The sequence below is a fragment of the Sorex fumeus genome, unplaced genomic scaffold, assembly GCF_029834395.1.
Source record: "Sorex fumeus unplaced genomic scaffold, SorFum_2.1 ptg000043l, whole genome shotgun sequence".
Lineage (NCBI taxonomy): Eukaryota > Metazoa > Chordata > Mammalia > Eulipotyphla > Soricidae > Sorex > Sorex fumeus.
Genome location: NW_026606100.1, coordinates 8,905,934 through 8,924,176, shown reverse-complemented (window position 1 = coordinate 8,924,176; position 18,243 = coordinate 8,905,934). Strand labels below are relative to the sequence as shown.

Below are 18,243 nucleotides of genomic sequence, written 5' to 3'. Positions count from 1 at the left end.
ATGGATTGAAGCACATGCTTTATTTGCAAGAACTCCAGCTTCCATGTGGTCCACTGAGCACCAAGACAGGGGTAACTAGGGGTAACTCCTGAACACCCCGGGGTGTGCATCCCCCAAAATTAAACAAAGAAAAGATATATGGTGGGATAGTGGAGCCATAGTACAATAGCATTTGGTTTGCATGCAGCCAACTCAAATTTGATCCCCATCATCCCATATGGTCCCCCAAGCACTTTACCAGGAGTAATCCTGGAGGTCGGTGGAAATAGTAACCCATGAGCATCAGCAAGTGTGGCTCAAAATAACAAAAAATTCCCAAAGAGATAAGCATAGGTCACAGCTTGAGAACATTAGGACAGTCTAAGCAGGGGAACTCAGTTACTAACAGAAAGTGAAGGACCTGGGATTAGCGTAGTTGCTAGGCAACCTGCCTGGCCTCAGTAAAGGGGAGACTTGTATCTCTGGCTCCGCCCCCCCCCCCCCCCCCCGGCACGTCCATTTCTCCCATGCTTCGGCAAAGTGTGTGATCTCTGTTGCACCTCAACTGTGAATGTGTGAGCCCTGAAACTGGTAGGTCTGACCCTCAGTAAGCATCACAACCAAGTATGCGGCCTCTGCTGAACACTACAACCAACCAAAGTGTGTACAAGCTACACAACTAAAGCATGTGGCACTTGGAGTACACCACAGCCAAAAATGCATGTGAGCGTTGCAACCAGGTGTGTGACACTCCTGTGATGAAAACCGCCCCCAAAGGGGGGGGAATGGGAAGGAAAGAACATTGAGCTCAGGAACCCCTACAAGTTCTGTTAGAAAGCATGTTGCAAAGGCAGAAACTAGCTATGGAACAAGAAGGAGGCTACCTGGACGCTTGCTCCTGTGGATGTGCAAGAGTTTCAGCTCTCAGGATTAAGCCACAGAATCGGGAGCACATATATCTCAGACAGGAAGACTGTCTGTGTTAGCAATGGGAGCTGGCCAGGAAAGAGCCTGCCCTGAGAGGGTGTGTGGAGCAAAATAGGAAGGTGATGCCTATGTAAAGAAAACTGAGCATGCCATAAGGAGCAAGGCATGCTGCAAAGATGAACTTGGAAAATCTTGTTTGCATCTTGGAAAAGTTTCATGCTCAAGGACGTTTTCCTACAAGGAAGTGTTTTTAAAAGATGAGTCAAGTGTGCCAGCAGTATCGCTGCTCCCCACATAACGTGGAATTTCATCTTTCTCTGTCTCACTCATATTATCTTCCCACCTGCATATCTGGACAATTGCAAGCTATCCCAGTCCAGATCACTGAAGGAGGTTTGGGGGTTCAAGGATGAAGATTTTGGAGTAGCTCTGAGTGTGGAAACCCTTCTCATGAAGATCCTGAGAAACAACCCCACATGCATGCACCCCCTTCGTCCAACCATCTAATTCTCTTTCTAGTTCTACTCTAGGACAGAATGCAATTTCAGGATGATTTAGTCCAAATATATTGACTCTTTAATTTTTTTTCCCTTTTTGGGTCACTCCCGGCGATGCTCAGGGGCTACTCCTGGTTCTGCACTCAGGAATTACTCCTGATGGTGCTCAGGGCACCATATGGGATGCTGGGATTCGAACCCCAGTAGGCCGAGTGCAAGGCAAACGCCCTACCCACTGTGCTATCGCGCCAGCCCCTATATTGACTCTTTAACTGCACAGTAAACGTCATCTAATAACTTATCTACCCCTTTCATGTTTCTGAGACAAAAGCAGAAAAAAAATCACCCTTTGTAAGGTTTTTTCCCTTCTCCTGAAGTTTTAGATGGCCTTCCCCTCCCCCCAACCTCCACCTTCTCTTAACTCAGATTTCTCTAGGTGGAAAACTAAGAGTTACATATGTCATGCAGCCAACATGGTCGACCTGAGTTTGATTCCTCCGCCCGTCTCGGAGAGCCCGGCAAGCTACCGAGAGTATCTCGCCCACACTGCAAAACCTGGCAAGCTCCCCGTGACGTATTTGATATGCCAACACAGTAAAACAAAGTCTCACGATGGAGAAGTTACTGGGCCCGCTCGAGAAAATCGATGAACAACAGGAGGACAGTGACAGTGACAGTGACATATGTCATAAAGGATGTTTGAGGACACAAAGAGGGCCGAGAAAGAATCGATTCACCTCCATTTGGGAGAAACAAACGGAGCTCAGTAGTGAACACTGCTGGGAACATTAGTTTTCCCTCAAACCAAAATTTCACTTAGGAGATTTTAAAACACAGTCCATAAACAGCGTGGACATAACCACCCTTCTTATCTGCGCTTAACTGTTAGCAATGTCTTGTCCACTCCCTTCTGCTTTACTCCACAGTGTACTTATGCAAGAATTTCTCAACAACACCGAAAATTTTATTTTATTTTTTTTTAATTTTTTTTTATTATTTATTTATTTATTGAATCACTGTGGGAAAAGTTACAGAGCTTTCGGGTTTAGGAACACCGAAAATTTTAATCCTTTAATTGGAAATAAAATAATGAAGGCAGTTAAGAGAAATATGATCAGGGAAGATAAAGAACCCAACAGAGCAGAAGCAGAAAGTAATTATGTAATGCTAAGATTTTTATGATTTTGTTTATTACAAAATCTAGGTAAAATAGCTTTGTGTGTGTGTGTGTGTGTGTATGTGTGTGTGTGTAACCCAGGGCTTCACACACACTAGGCATGCATGCACTTTGTTACTGAGCCACATCCTGGCCCCTAATGCACTTTAATATTTAGAGAAAAGATGAGAGATGATACAGCTGATACAGTTTTCATATACCTGATTTACTGTTATTAACTCTTTTAACTTTTATTTATTTTTGTTTGGGTGCCACACCTGGCAGTGCTCAGGGTTACTCTAGGTAGTGCTTAGGGAAATGTGATTCTGGGGATGAACCTAAAATCACATGTCATGCTTGTTTCCTGCATGTCATATATGTCTCAGTTCACTGAACTATGTCTATGGCCCCTTACTTTTAACTTTGTGGTGGCAGTGAAAGAAAAATCAGGCAAAGTCTAAAATGCAAGACAAAAAAGAACAGAACTTAGTTTTCTTTCAGTCACTGATGTTCTAGAAGAGTGGATAGATTCTGTGAATATGAAAAGGAAGACAATACACAAAGCTGATAATGCAATAGAGTTTCTTCAGTGCCCTAAAGCTGTCTACAGAGTTTCTGGAAAAGTCAGAGCAGGGTTTTTCACCAGCCGATGGTCCCTTCCTTTCCTTTCCAGACAATGCTCTGTGTGTAACTACCACACAGCTTCTGGGCTACCTCTCACATAGATGCACATACCCTAGAGAGGTCCATTCACACCAAGAATAACCCCATGAAGAGGGAAGCATTATTTTCCTTGGCAAACAACTGAAAAAATTTTGCAAACTGTCTCCATTTGCTATTTAGGGGTTCCCAAAAACTTGCACTTTTAATTTTTTTCAGATAGTTTGAAAATACTAAATACTATAAGACATTCTAATAAGCAAAGCCATATAGAATTTTTTAGGGGATGTCTTATCGGTGGCCTCCTACTGGGACTTTTATTTTTTTGTTATTTCTTGACTGTATTTAAATTCATGTCCATCTGACATCAGTCTTTGGTTAATTTTGGAGTGGTGGCTTTTAAAAACCAAATCAGTTTAGTTGCAGATAGTTTCCCTTTAAATACTTTTCTTCAGGTAAAGAGATAGTACAGGAGGTAAAGCATTTGCCTTGTATGCATCTGACCTAGTTAGAATCCCTGGAACCAAATTGGTCCCCAAGCACTGCCAGAGACACACCTGAGCACAAAGCCAGGAATGGGTCCAGAATGTAGGCCCCACCCAAAATTATATAAAATATTTTATCTATAATTATTCAGTGGTAAAACCTTATAAAAATGATCATTTTTGATCCTAAAGAAATTTTGCATCCATCCTAAAATTTCTTTCATGGTAATCACTATTTTCATATACAAGTCTCAGGGCAGGGGGTATGGTGCCGCCAGCAGGTCAATCTGTACCTGTGAGGCGAGAGCATCAGCAGCCTGATGGCACCATCAGACTTTCAGATACCCCAAAATTGCTGCTGTGCCTTTGACCAGACCCCAAGAACTTGGAGCAAAGTTTACCAAGAAAGTAAACGGCCAAAAGTTAGGTATGTGGGAGACACACCCACAAACCACCTCTGGCTCAGCTATATAATTGGAGGCATGGCCTCTCAGGTTCCTGATAGAACTGCTTAATGGCCATGATCCCAGAGTCTCAGAAACGAATCTAGGAACCCAAAGGCTTTTGGCAGAAATGTGTCCTGTTCCTGCAGTGGGTGACTGGCGCTGGGCCACTCCAGGTGGAAATAAGTTTCGTGCCTTGGTCTATTCCCCAAGGCGGCCTGGTGACTGCCATTTTCCAGAGGCCATTGGAAAGTAGGTTTGGGCCTCATTGACGAGACACGCGGGGCCTCACCAGATGGGGGTGGAGCAAGCCCTTTCCTCCCCATCCCAACGAGACCCCGAGTTACCACCTACAAAGGGCCTCTCTGGCTCCTGATCAAGCTGATTAACGGCCATGATCCCAGAGACTCAGAAAAAAATCTCGAAACCCAGCAGCTTTTGGCAGAAATGCATCTGGACCGCTTACAAGGTGGCCACCACCTCAGAGCTTATTGGAAAGCCAGGTATGGGCCGGCGGTGACGGGGCAGCTGCAGTCTCATGAGAAGGGGGACAGTACTGGCTCGTCCTTCACTCACCCCCTACTGAAATCATGAGTTGCCCCCTGCCAGCGGCTCTCTGGCACAGCCATGGCTCCAGAGGCAAAAGGACTTAGTCCAGAGCTGGCAGCTTGTGGCAAAAAAGTGAATGGACCATTTGTTAAACTACAGCGCCATGCCTCCCCGGGATGGAAAGGATGTTGCTCCCTTGCTCCTTTCCGCCTTTCTCCCCCGCCCCCCCCCCCCCCCCCCCCCCGCCGGCAGCAAGGTGGCTACCGCTTCAGAGCTTATTGGAAAGCCAGGTATGAGTCGGCGGTGATGGGGCAACTGCAGTCTCATGGAAAGGGGATGGTACCGGCTCATCCTTCACGCCCTCCCAAGGTCACGAGTTGCCCCCCATGAGCGGCTCTCCTGCACGGCCATGGCTCCAGAGGCAAAAGGACTAAGTCCAGAGCCCGGCAGCTTGTGGTAGAAAAGTGAAGGGACCATGCGTTAAACCACGGCGCCATGCCTCCCCAGGAGGGAAAGGGTGTTGCTCCCTTCTGCCTTTTTCCCCCCAGCAGCAATATGGCCACCGCCTCAGAGCTTTTTGGAATGCCAGGTATGAGCTGGTGGTGACAGGGACATATTCAATCACTGGGATCAAATGAGATGAACAGAATCTTAAATGTTGTCTCTTAATGTTCACAATATTTCAGTTGCATTAGAGGGTCTAGTTGTTGCGAAATCTTTTAGGGTAACAGTTCATGGATTTTAAGTTGGGTAATTTCATTTGATGGTTTTTCTGCTGTTTTTAGTTATCTTGCAATGTGTAAATGTCCACACATCTGTTAACCTTTGACAACAAATCATAAGACTTCAACATATTGTGTTGGACAGATTCTTTGTATTTTTGATATGTCACTGTCACTGTCACTGTCCTCCCATTGTTCATTGATTTTCTCGAGCGGGTCCAGTAACGTCTCCATTGTAAGACTTTTGTTGTTACTGTGTTTGGCATATCGGATACGTCACGGGTAGCTTGCCAGGCTTTGCCGTGTGGGCGAGATACTCTCAGTAGCTTGCCAGGCTCTCCGAGAGGGGCAGAAGAATCAAACTCGGGTTGGCTGCATGCAAAGCAAACGCCCTACCACTGTGCTATCGCTCCAGCCCATTTTTGATATGTATTTATTGAACTGTTAAAACAGAAAAATCAAAATATAGAGATGAGAAGGATCTTAATTTCCTAGACTTACTGTCATCAGTAAGTCTAGGAAATTAAGATCCTTCTCATCTCTATATTTTGAATCTAATCTTGAATCCTCAAGATGATTATTAGCATTTCCCCCCCTCTATTTTCTAGGTTAGAAATGCCTATATTTATATACATTTAAGTATATATGCACTCATTTAAATACATATACTTAACAATAGGGTTAATATTAATTTTTCTACATACTTTTATCTCTGCATGTGTCTCAAATGTTTTATTTTATTTTCTATGGCAGGAACTGATTTACAAGAGTGTAAATTTTTGTGTTTTATAATTACAGTGTTACATACTGTGTCCTTTTAGAAGTGCTGATATTCCTCCACCAAGTCTACTGGATACCTTCAGCTCACTCTTCCTCCTTATGATATTTTTTTGGAGCCTTTTTTTTGCATGTGTGGGAGGGCACACCCAGTGGTGCTCAGGGGTCGCTCCTGACTCTGCACTCAGGAATTACTCCTGGTGGTGTTCAGAGGACCTTACAGAATGCTGGAGATCAAATCCAGGTCGGACACGCACAAGGCAAGCGCCTTATCCTCTGTACTATCTCTCCAGTCCCCCCTCATGATTTTTTTAAGTGAATAAACATATATAGGGACCAGAAAAATAGTACAGCAGATAGGGCACTTGCGTTACCAGGTTTGACCCAGGTTGAACCGGCTGATTCGGGTTCAATCCCTGGCATCACATATGGCACTGTCAGGAATGATCCCTGAACACAACGCCAGGAGTAAGCCCTGGACACCTCTGGGTGTGGCCCAGAGTAAAGCACAAAACAAATACCTAGATTACATATATAGCACATGGATATGACAAGATCTATTTAGTTTATGCATGTTTTTTATTGTTTCTCATCTCACTCTTTTAAATGGTACTATGAACAACATCTTTGTGTAATGATTACTCTTGTAGTATTATTATGTCAAGCTTCTTTGAAAGTGAGGATGACTAGCAGGAAAATTAGAGTGAAGTATTACATGCTATTAACAAAATCATCATAGTTTTTTTGTTTTGGGAACACACCTAGCAGTGCTCACGCTTTACTCCTACTCTGTGCTCGGGGATCACACCTAATGGTACTAGCAGTCAGCTGCACACATCCTTAACCCCTCTATAATCTCTCTGGCTCCATAGTCTTATTAATCTTGTTTCCCTGGAGGAATGTGCTTTAGAATAAACTAAAACTTAAAAAAAATTAAATCAACAAGTATATATATATAAACATATATAATAAAACAATATATATAATAAAAATAATATATAATAAAACAATATTTGAATTACTGGTAGAGAACTTGTGTATAAATACATAAAATTACATGAGTTATAAGAAACAAGAAATATATTCAAACTGTTAAGAGTTTTAAAGAGAACCAGAGAGATTGCTTAAAGGGCTGAGTACATGCTTTATAACAGGACACCTGGGTTTGATCCCCAATACTCCATGACACCAGTAGCACTGCCGAGAACAACACTGGGAACAGAGTTAGCAGTAGCCCTGAATACCATCAGGTATGGCCCCCCAACAAAACCAAAAGTTTTCATACAATTAGAACATTAATTATGATAAAAAAAAAATTTAAGATCATTGTATCACTGTATCACTGTCATCACGTTATTCATCGATTTCCTCAAGCAGGTACCAGTAACATCTCCATTCGTCCTAGCTCTGAGATTTTAGCAAATGCCACATTGGAGGCTCTTTCAGGATCAGTGGAATGAGACCCATAATTGTTTCTGGGTTTTGGCATATTGAATACGCCACAAGGAGCTTGCCAGACTCTGCCGTGTGGGCAGGATACTCTCGGTAGCCTGCCAGGTTCTCTGAGAGCAAGACTCGACAATAAGAAGTCGCTTCTGGGAGCTTGGTTTTATACTCTGTGGGTCTTGGCCGTTGATTGGGACTACATGGCTCCGAGGGCAGTCGGTGGGTGTAATGCCAAGCTACTGGAAGATGGGGGATCTGGGTGGAGGAGGCTCAGTACCAATCCGAGCAGGCTTGGAGATCTCAGCCCCGGGTCCCACACTGCTGGGTTCCTCTGCCGGTTCCTTCATGCGTCCGAGTGTGTGGAAAGTGCTCTTAAGCATGGCTGTGGCTGGGTTTCAGAAGTCTTCAGCTGAAATGACGAAAGAGAAATAAAACATACATATAAGCAGATGACAGTATAACAATATTAGATGCATAAGAAAGTAATGCAGTTTAATCATATCAAAATAGAATTCTGAAGAGCATAATTGACTCAGAAATAATAAATATCAAATAGAAGAGTTATCCAAGATAGCAAGAATATTTTTGTATTTTTTTTGTATATTCATAATATCTTTGCAACCTGTTAATTACATATTGAAGGATGGAAAGAAAAACAAGTGAATTAACATGTGCATTATAATTAATAAAATGTTTATTATATAAAGCACATGGAAAGTGGTTGAAATAATTTCCCAAATTATAATAAATCTGTCAAGAGACAAGCACACAAAAATCATAAGTAACTGATTATTTATTTTGGGAAAATGCATATCCTTACTGCTAATAAAAAAATTTTAAGTAGGGGCCAGAGAGGTAGTACAACAGGTAAGGCTCTTGCCTTGCAAACAGTCGATCTGGCTTTGATCTTTGGCATCCCATATGGTCCCCTGAGCCCTACCAGAAATGATCCCTGAGTGCAAGAATCAGGATTAACCCCTAAGCAATTGCCAGGCATAGCCTGAAAACCAAACAAACAAAATTAAAGTAGAAGAAAGTAAGCCAGTAAAATTGCTAACATAAATTAAAGAAAACTTAAAAACATATTTATGGTACCTTAGTAACTTTGCCTTTCTGTAAAATGAGCTGATAGTACATGAAAAGACCATGAAATAGTTTTCAACTTTTAATCATGCTTTCACCTTGATTTATACATCTTCTATAAATACAAATGCTCCTCCCAGACGGGAGTATAAAAGGAGGCTCCAGAACCATGCCACCAGACTCCATGCCAGGCTGTAGGGTGGGTGAGAGCCCTCCCCACCCCGAGGGACCCAGCCCCAGCAGCCGACTTCCACTGCCCAACCACCGCCATGCTCCAGGCGCTTTCCGGACCCCAAGGCCACTTCTCGGCTGCTGGTCACATTATAAGACACTTGCTACCCATTTATGCCTCACAGAGAGCCCAGCAAGCTACCGAGAGTATCCCGCCTGCATGGGCAGAACCTGGCAAGCTCCCCGTGGCGTATTCAATATGCCAAATACAGTAACGACAATAGGACTCATTTCCCTGACCCTGAAAGAGCCTCCAATCATTGGGAAAAGACAAGTAAGAAGAGGCTGCTAAAATCTCAGGGCTGGGAGAAATAGAGATGTTACTGGTGCCCGCTCGAGTAATTCGATGATCAATGGGATGACAGTGATACAGTGATATAAACACTCGAAAAGAAGAATAAGTAAATATTTATCATTGTTAAACACTAAAAATTACTCACGTGAAGTAAGGGGGGTATGAAAATGAGCTTTCAGCTGTTTACATTTGAACAGGGAATCAGAGGTCATAATATATAGTTTCCTAATTACACTGCTTTCACCTACACAATTTCAATTTCAACTTCTAATGGTATGAAAGTGACACTCATTTAGTAGTAACGTATTTCAAAATTTGGGTTTTGATCCTTTGCCAGCCAGCAGACTCCCTGTGACTCTGGAGAGTGGCAACCAGCCACACCATTGTCACAGGGTGAACAACAGCTAATCTTGTGCTTGTTTGTTTCTGAGCCACACCCAGCCGTGCTAGGGACCTTTTCTGGAGTAGTATTCAGGAATTCATGCCAGCAGTGGTTGGAGGACCCCGTGTTGCTGAGGATCAAACCTGGGTCTCCTATGTGCAGAGAATGAACTCTGTCCCTTTAAGCCCCTTGCAGCTCATCTTGAGTCTCAGAGAAGGGCAGAGGATGTGCCTGTCACTGTCATGTCTGCATCTTCTGCAATATTCTAGTTCCAGGCTTAACACACAGTGCCCTAACAGCTAGCTATGTACACGCCAGTAGTGAGAACCTGTAGAACTCTTCTCTTTATCACTTTCAGAACAGGAGTTGGTAAATGACAGGATCTATAATAGTTGGTTTTAAAATACTTTGCAGATATAAGAGTTTGCCCAGGGGCTGGAGCGATAGCACAGTGGGTAGGGCATTTGCCTTGCATGTGGCCAACCTGGGTTCGATTCCCAGCATCCCATATGGTCGCCTGAGCACCTCCAGGAGTAATTCCTGAGTGCAGAGCCAGGAGTAACCCCTGTGCAATGTCAGGTGTTACCCCCCCCCCAAAAAAAAAAGAGATTGCTCAGAGATAATGAAAGTGCCCTGAGTGCTCTAAGCATGATGTTTGGTAGGTAATATAAACGAATAAACAAAATAATTTTGGGGGGGAATGTGGGGGCTGGTGGTCATGGTTACCACACTTAGAGGTGTTTAGAGGCCATTCCAGGCAGTGCTGGGAGGCCACCACGACTACTATAGAAGTGTAGGGTCTGGAGCCTGCAGTGCCAGGGGTCCAGCTCAGGGCCTTGCACAGGCAAGGTATGTGCTCCACTGTTTGAACCACATCCCAATGACAGTGTTTAACTTTTCACAGTGGGTTGTGTGTGTGTGTGTGTGTGTGTGTGTGTGTGTGCCAGGGCGGGGGGCAAGACTCTGTTGTAAATTGAGGGACATCTGTGCATGAAGTCATTTAGTCCTCTCTTAGAATTGATTCCGTGTGATAGAAGGATAGGATAGGCCCAGTGAGGGAGAATGGCTGTTTCGTAGAGGGGTGGGGCTCCCTGGACCCCATCCAAGGGAGGCAGAGGGAGAGAGTTTCAGTGTGTGCATGCCAGGGAAGACCTGGAGGAACACGGAAGCTGGAAAACCAGTGTCTGGTTATGAGTTTTCTGGTGAGCAAAGGTTTATTTGACAAGTGCATTTGTCTTCCATAGAAAACAGAAAAAAAGTGGATTTGAATTTCCTCTACCCTCCTGGACCTCCCACGCAAGGGCAAACAAATCCATTTTATTTCTCGAATTGCAAACCTGCCCCCTTCACGCCCTCCTCCACCCCCCCCCCACACACATACACTTTGAACTTGACCCTTGCTGCCATTGGGCTGTGCTTTAACTGCACAAAGAAAAATGAAAAGTTTTGCAAGCTTCCAAGCTTGGTGTGGAGCTTGCAGATTTAATTTAAAAATTCATTTTTAGGGCCAGAGAGAGTTTGACAGGTTGGACGCTTGCTTGCCTTGCATGTCACCATCCTCCACACTACATGTAACCCTAGAGTCCCACCAGGAATGATCCTGAGCACAGAGTCCAGGAGTAAGCCCTCGTCCCCTGGCCCCCTAAAAGATTTATTTGCAGCAAACAGCACCTCAGTAATTGCCATCCAGTCTGACAGCAGAAGCTCCACTTTAAAGTTTATTATCTTATTTACCCAAAGCTGGGAGTTCAGGAGATACATCAAAGCCCATTTATAGGTTAGAATCCTGCAGGGCTGCAGCTTCACATCTGAAGGGCTCAGGGGGCTTCCGGCTTTCAATACAACTCTTACTCCTGCAGTCACCACTTCACCACCTCTCTGCACTGACATTCCTTTGGTAGAACCACCAACAGGAGTGAGGGGAGGATCAGAGAGTGCCCTGCAACCCCGGACTTGGGGGCACGGTCCTGACTCCGAGCACTTCCCTCTGACCCTGGCAAAGTCAAATCACATACTCTTAACTAGATTTCATGACCAATTCTAGGGTAGACTAAAGATCACTCAAAGTGGTACATCCAAGAGTGGCACAGGTCCTTGGGTGAAATAATAACAGCAGCAACTGTGTGTGTACCCCATATAAATTGCTGATCTATCTGATTTGATCATGAGCCTTAGAGTGGATCCAAATCTCCAGAGCACTCCCAAACTTAGACTTCAAATCACCATATTATCCCCAGACTACATAAAAATATCAGTCAGCCAGCAATAGCACTCCTGGGAATATATCCCAGAGAGGCAAAAAAGTATAGTCGAGGTGACATCTGCACTTGTTTGCTCATTGCAGCACTCTTTACAATAGCCAGAATCTGGAAAACACCTGAGTGCCCCAGAACAGATGACTGGTTAAAGAAACTTTGGTACATCTACACAATGGAGTACTATGTAGCTGTTAGAAAAGATGAAGTCATGAAATTTACATACAAGTGGTACTACATGGAAAGTATCATGTTAAGCGAAATGAGTCAGAAAGAGAGGGATAGACACAGAAAGATTGCATTCATCTGGGGAACATAAAGTTTTGCTCCATGGCTTGGAGGCCAGCCACATACTCTAGGGGAAAAGGGAGCTCAGGTAGAGAAAGGAGCACCAAATAAAGGGTGTTAGGAGGATCCTCCCAGGATGGGAGAAGCATGCTGAAAGTAGACTATAGACCAAACATGATTGCCACTCAATGCCTCACTTGCAAACCACAGGACCCAAAAGGAGAGAGAGAGAGAACAAAAGGGAATGCACTGCCACAGAGACAGGGTGGGATGGGGGTACGGGGGAAGGGGGGTGGGAGGGATGCTGGGACCCGTGGTGGTGGAGGATGGGCACTGGTGGAGGGATGAGTACTTGGTCATTGTATAACTGAAACCCAAGCACAAAAATTTGTAAGTCTATAACTGTACCTCGCAGTGCTTCACTAATAAAATAAATAAATAAATAAATAAATAAATAAATAAATGTCAGGGGGCTGGAGCGACAGCACAGCGGGTAGGGCGTTTGCCTTGCATGCAGCTGACCGGGGTTCGATTCCCAGCATCCCGTATGGTCCCCCGAGCACCGCCAGGAGTAGTTCCTGAGTGCAGAGCCAGGAGTAACTCCTGCGCATCGCTGGCTGTGACCCCCCCAAAAAAATATATCACTCAGGGCTCATCAGTCAAATCCTGTGTGTCCAGCATTTTCTTCAATACTTCGTGTAGAAAAATCACTTACTTAATGCTGCAAGCAATCCTGTTTGGAAACTATGCTCCATCCCATTTTATAAGGGGTCTTAGTAAATTTGTCCCAGGGTGAGAGCAAGGAGACTGCAAAGCAGCTTTCAAAAGCAAGTTTGCTGAACTTCAATATCCAGACACATGCTATTCCTGTGAATTCTGGAAAGAGTGTTTTCTGGGCCAGTGACCTGGAAGAAGAGGCAGATTTTGCAAATTTTTTCTTAGAGACTCAGAATAGAAGTATGCCACCAACTTGGTGGTTTCTGGGCCACTTCCTGCCAAGGGGTAGTATTAGACACGGAGCCAAAGAAGTCTGTTGCTCTTTTTCTTTAATCTGTGTATTGCTTTCCATAGAGAAGCCTTTTTATAACAACCACTTTCTTTCTAAAGTTCACAACACCATATGTTCTTTAGTAGAAAATAAAGGTTTCATCAAGAAAATAAAATCTTTTTGGCTGTCCTACCCTTCTGCAGTTCAAAAACCATTCAACACATCTGCTTTTATTTTATTTGTTTGGCTTTGGGAGAAAATCAAGAATACATTTGAGATAAATAAAAAACACAAATATCTCTCTGAACCATAAAGCTCAGTATCTGGTTATCTGAAAAGATTTTGTTTCTTTGTTTGTTTAAGCATTGCTGGAATGATATTTAGTCTGCACAACACCTATGATTAAGATGCAGTCAATATAAACCAAACGTTCAGAAATCAGCTCTTAAATACTACAGTAAACTGAGTCCTTGCACTCAGCTGTTTCTGAAAACCAAGCACTTTGAGAGAGGTAGTTAACAAGATCATAACAAAGTTTCCACAGAAAATTAGCAAAGCCTGGAGTTTATTCTGGATCTCAGCCCACAGGGAAAAGAAACAGCCAGAAGAGAGTAAATAAACATTTCTCTGGACAAATTAAGCTCCAGGATGGGTAGGGTAATGCTCACAGGTGCACAGAATGCTATAATACACTATGATTGGGATCAGGTCCTGTTCCTGGGCCCAAGGAACAATATAATCATACCATCTGAATCTTACATATTTTCTAGTTGCTGGCTTAAAACAAAAACAACAACAACACTTTTTTTAAGGTGTGGTAGAATTCACACCTAGTGGAATATCCATATTCAGTTTGCATTCAGTAAGTTCCAACAAAGGTGGAACCCATAGTCCTTATGTTTCTATTAAGACACACAACTTGTACATCACCCCAGAGGCAAAAACTGATGTAATCTAGTAAAATAATTTTCCGTACCTGGGAACTTCATATTTTTTTATTAAAAAATTTTGAATAGTGAGACATCATGAGGTACAGTTGCAGACTTTGGGTTTCAATCATACAATGATCAAACATCATCCCTCCACCAGTGCCCACTTCCCCCCACCACGGATCCCAGTATCCCTCCCACCCCCCCAGCTCCCCCATCCCACACTGTCTCTCTGGCAGGGCATTCCCCTCTGTTCTCTCTCTCCTTTTGGGTGTTGTGGTTTGCAAAAGAAATATTGAGTGGCAATCATGTTTGGTCTATAGTCTACTTTCAGCATGCTTCTCCCATCCTGGGAGGATCCTCCCAACACCTTTATTTGGTGTTCCCCTCTTTATCTGAGCTCCCTTTTCCCCTAGTATGTGTGGTTGGCCTCCAAGTCATGGAGTAAAATTCCTGGTACTAATCTCGGCCATTCTTGGGTGTTAGTTTTGGGAACTTCATATTAATGTAATTATTCCCAACTCTGTTTATGTCAGATACTTCTTCGACTCACATTTCTGCTTTCACTTATTATCTTCCTAATTTCCTGGGTCAACAGTCGATTCCTTTTTATTGCTGAGTAGTAGCTTATTATACAAGAGTTCTACAGCGTGGGACATTGTGTGTATAGGTTGTTATTGATTTGAGGTTTTTTTTTAATTTTTTTGACTTGGGTATTCTTTTAAATCTAGTTTTTCTACTAATGGCTAATTGGTTATTCCCAGTTTTTACCCCAAATGAATTGCTAAGACTATTCTGATGCAACTTTTTCTGTGGATATGTGCTTTTATTGCTCTTGAATAAATGTTTAAGAATGTGATTGCTAAGGCATAGAGAGGCAAATGTTTACTTACATAAATTTCCAGCTTTGTTTCTGGGGTGGCCTGAGCACTTAATCCCTCCACCATCAACATATGATATCAGTCCTTATTGACCTTAGATTCTGTCAGTAGCACCTTACTTTGATTTTATTTGCTTTTCTTTCGTGACGAATTAAAACTCTTCATGTGCCAATAAGCACTAGCTATTTGTGTGTTTTCTTTCAAGATCACTCTGGTAGTGCTCAGGGGAGCATGGTAAGGGGGTTGGGGATACAACAGAGGCTGACCATATGCAGTACAAGCACCTTCCTTGCTCTAGTTGGTTCCTAGCCCATTTTTTTTAACTTTTTGTGTTGGTCTTTTTATTTTTTATTTTTATTTTTTTTTTTTGCTTTTTGGGTCACACCCGGTGATGCACAGGGGTTACTCCTGGCTCTGCACTAAGGAATTATCCATGTTGGTGCTCAGGAGACTATATGGGATACTGGGAATCAAACCCAGGTCAGCTGCATGCAAGGCAAACGCCCTACCCACTATGCTATTGCTCCAGTCCCGGTCTTTTTATTATTGTGTTGCTGGTTATTCTTAATGTCTTCATACACTATCTACGATATGCATGAGGTTCTTCTCCAGGGAGTAAGGTCCCAGTTACTTGATCTTTTTGTGTTTACCCCCTAAATGATGCCAAGAGTTCTGTTTTATTTAGTACGACATTCCCAGTCCCCCAGATGTTCCCTGGCACATAATAGGAGCTCATTAACATAAACATTGGTCAAAAGAACCAATAAATGAATAGATAATGAAATGACTTTGGCTCTGAGATCCAGAAACAATGTTCAAGAGTATAATGGCAGCGGCTAACAAGGAAATAGAAGAAAAACAATGTTTGAGTAATAAAATATATTTGGCACCAAAGACCATCAGAGACTTCTTTTTCGCCCTCACCCAGGGAAAGTACTACCCGTCAATCTTGTAGACTAGTCTGATTTATCCCTATGTCTGAACCCTCTACTGTCTAAATTGCTTTCTTCAAAGATAGGCTGAGCCCTTCCTCGTGAGGGTCTAATCAGGTTTGCTTGGCAGGGGATCACTGTATCTAGTTTCAGAGTGTTAGGTAATTAATTAAGCTGATCCCAGTTTCGGCCCCTCTTGGTTCCCTCTGACAATGTTAGTGCCTTTGCCTGTCACCGGAGCCTCTTAGCTAGGCTCTGTGCCTCACTGGCAGTCCTGTACCTGTGCAGGTACACTGTCTTTCTGAGTCCCAGAGGTCTAAAGGGGCTTCTGAAAGCTACCTGAAAGCTGGTTTTGGAGCCATTTCCTGAGTGTTAATCCAGTGAGCTACAGCTTTTCCATTTATTCAAGGATGTACACTGAATAACCCTTGTCAGCATCCTTGTCGGTAGAAAACTAGCCACTGGCAGAGCATGTTCACATTCGTTAATTTATTAATCCTTCACACAGCCCCAGTATCACATGCCCTTCCTCCCACCACTCAGAAGAGGTGGCATTAAAGAAGATTATAACGATTCCAGTTTATAACAATTCCATATTATAACAATTGCTAGGCCCTTCTACAACTGGGTCTTGTTTGATAAATATTGGTGCTTTCTTAGCTGGGGATACACACACCTTGTATTTAAAAGACTCCACAGACCTAGGGCTGAAGAGATAGTTTAGAGGGGAGAGTGCTTGCCTTGCATACGACTAACTCAGGTTCAGTCCCCTATACTGTACTATATGGTAACCCTGCATGGCTCCCCAAGAACCACCATGAGTAATTCCTGAATGCAGAGCCAGGAGAAACCCCTGAGCATCCCCGGTGTGACCCCAAAACAAAACAAAAGCAATTTAGAAATTAGACATTCACACACTGACCCTAGGGAGAATGGAGTAGTCTAGTACTTGTGAGAAAAGAGCCCAGTGCATGGTGCCCCCTTTAGGGAACTGGCTGGAAGGCCCAGATGACTGTCAGGGGGCAGAGATAAAATAAGGTGCAAGCAGCTAATCCAGGGTTTATTGCCAGCACCATATTTGGTTCCCTGAGCACTGCCAGGAGTGATCCCTGAGCATACATTAAGCCCAGTGTCTCTGATCTCTGAGTGTCATCTTCCACTCTGGTCTGGACCACAGACTCTTTGTCAAGGTACTTCTAAAAGAGGTGTTTCGGCGAGGGAAGTCTTCATGGAACCTCTTCTCTTCTTAAGCTAACGCAATTATTTTATCTTATATTCATTGTGTTACTCAATAGTGTGCCTGGTCTTCTCTTGTTGTGTAGGAGAACCAGCAGAAATCTACCAATGTTGTCTACCAAGCCCACCATGTGAGCAGGAATAAGAGAGGGCAGGTGGTTGGAACACGGGGAGGATTCCGCGGCTGCACGGTTTGGCTCACAGGTAAGCGCCATACCATACAAGCTGCTGACCTAGTCGATGGGTAGATTCTGAGTGGTCACAGATTTGTCTGGGGACCACACACCAGCTCTGCTCAGGGCTTAATCTGTGCTCAGGGATCACTCCTGGTAGTGTTCATGGAACCATGAGTTGTGCTGGAGATAAAACCTGGATTACCTACATGCACCTTTCTGTCTCTCTGGCCACTGACAGATTTTTAAGGAAATTGGTGTGACAGAGTGCATATTTCTTCTCCCATTAGGAGGAGGCCAAGAGATGTAGTAGAGAAGCTGGGTGTTCATCCAATTTTAATATCAGTGAAAATTGGGCATTGCATCAAAGATACAGTACAGGAGGTTTAGGTACTTGCCTTGCATGCAGCTGACCCTGATTTGATCCTTGACACCCCATCTGGCCCTCCAAGCATTCTAGGAGTTTTCCCTGAGCCCAGAGTCAAGAGTGAGCCCTGATCTCCACTAGGTATGGCCCCCAAACAAAACAAAAACCCACTGAAGAGTTGAGCTCTGATCAGGCCATGGCAGGTCTCTAGTTTTTATTTTTCCTCTTCTTATTGGAGGAGAAGGGCCTGAGGTTTGGCCAGACCCAGCAGCCCCATTGCTCCCAATATAATCTAGAAAGCATACATGGTTCAGGTGAGTCAACTGGTAGGCCACATTCAAAGTCAGTGCCTTAATCCTTGTACTGTCTCTGTGTTCCAATTTTTATCCTCTTTGAAAAGAGAGGACATGGGACAGGGTGATAATGAGTTTCCCTTTAAGCTCTCAGAAACTTCATAATTCCAGTTCTGTGCCTAAACAAGATTTACTACCAGCTAATGAATGGGGCTTTTCTAATTTGGCCTCAAGCCTTTTGGCAGCCCATAAAGTTTCAGACATTTAGT

The 18,243-nt window shown here is 43.6% G+C and overlaps 1 protein-coding gene across 2 annotated transcripts in view; it reads left to right on the top strand.

Annotated features, from left to right (window-relative positions):
• PAPSS2 (3'-phosphoadenosine 5'-phosphosulfate synthase 2) overlaps positions 1-18,243 on the top strand; it is a 101,225-nt gene that overhangs the window by 48,228 nt on the left and 34,754 nt on the right. For both annotated transcript variants that reach the window (XM_056120458.1, XM_056120457.1), the window contains exon 2: positions 17,228-17,345. In XM_056120458.1, the coding sequence (XP_055976433.1) occupies positions 17,228-17,345 (118 nt within the window). The remainder of the gene's footprint in view (positions 1-17,227; positions 17,346-18,243) is intronic.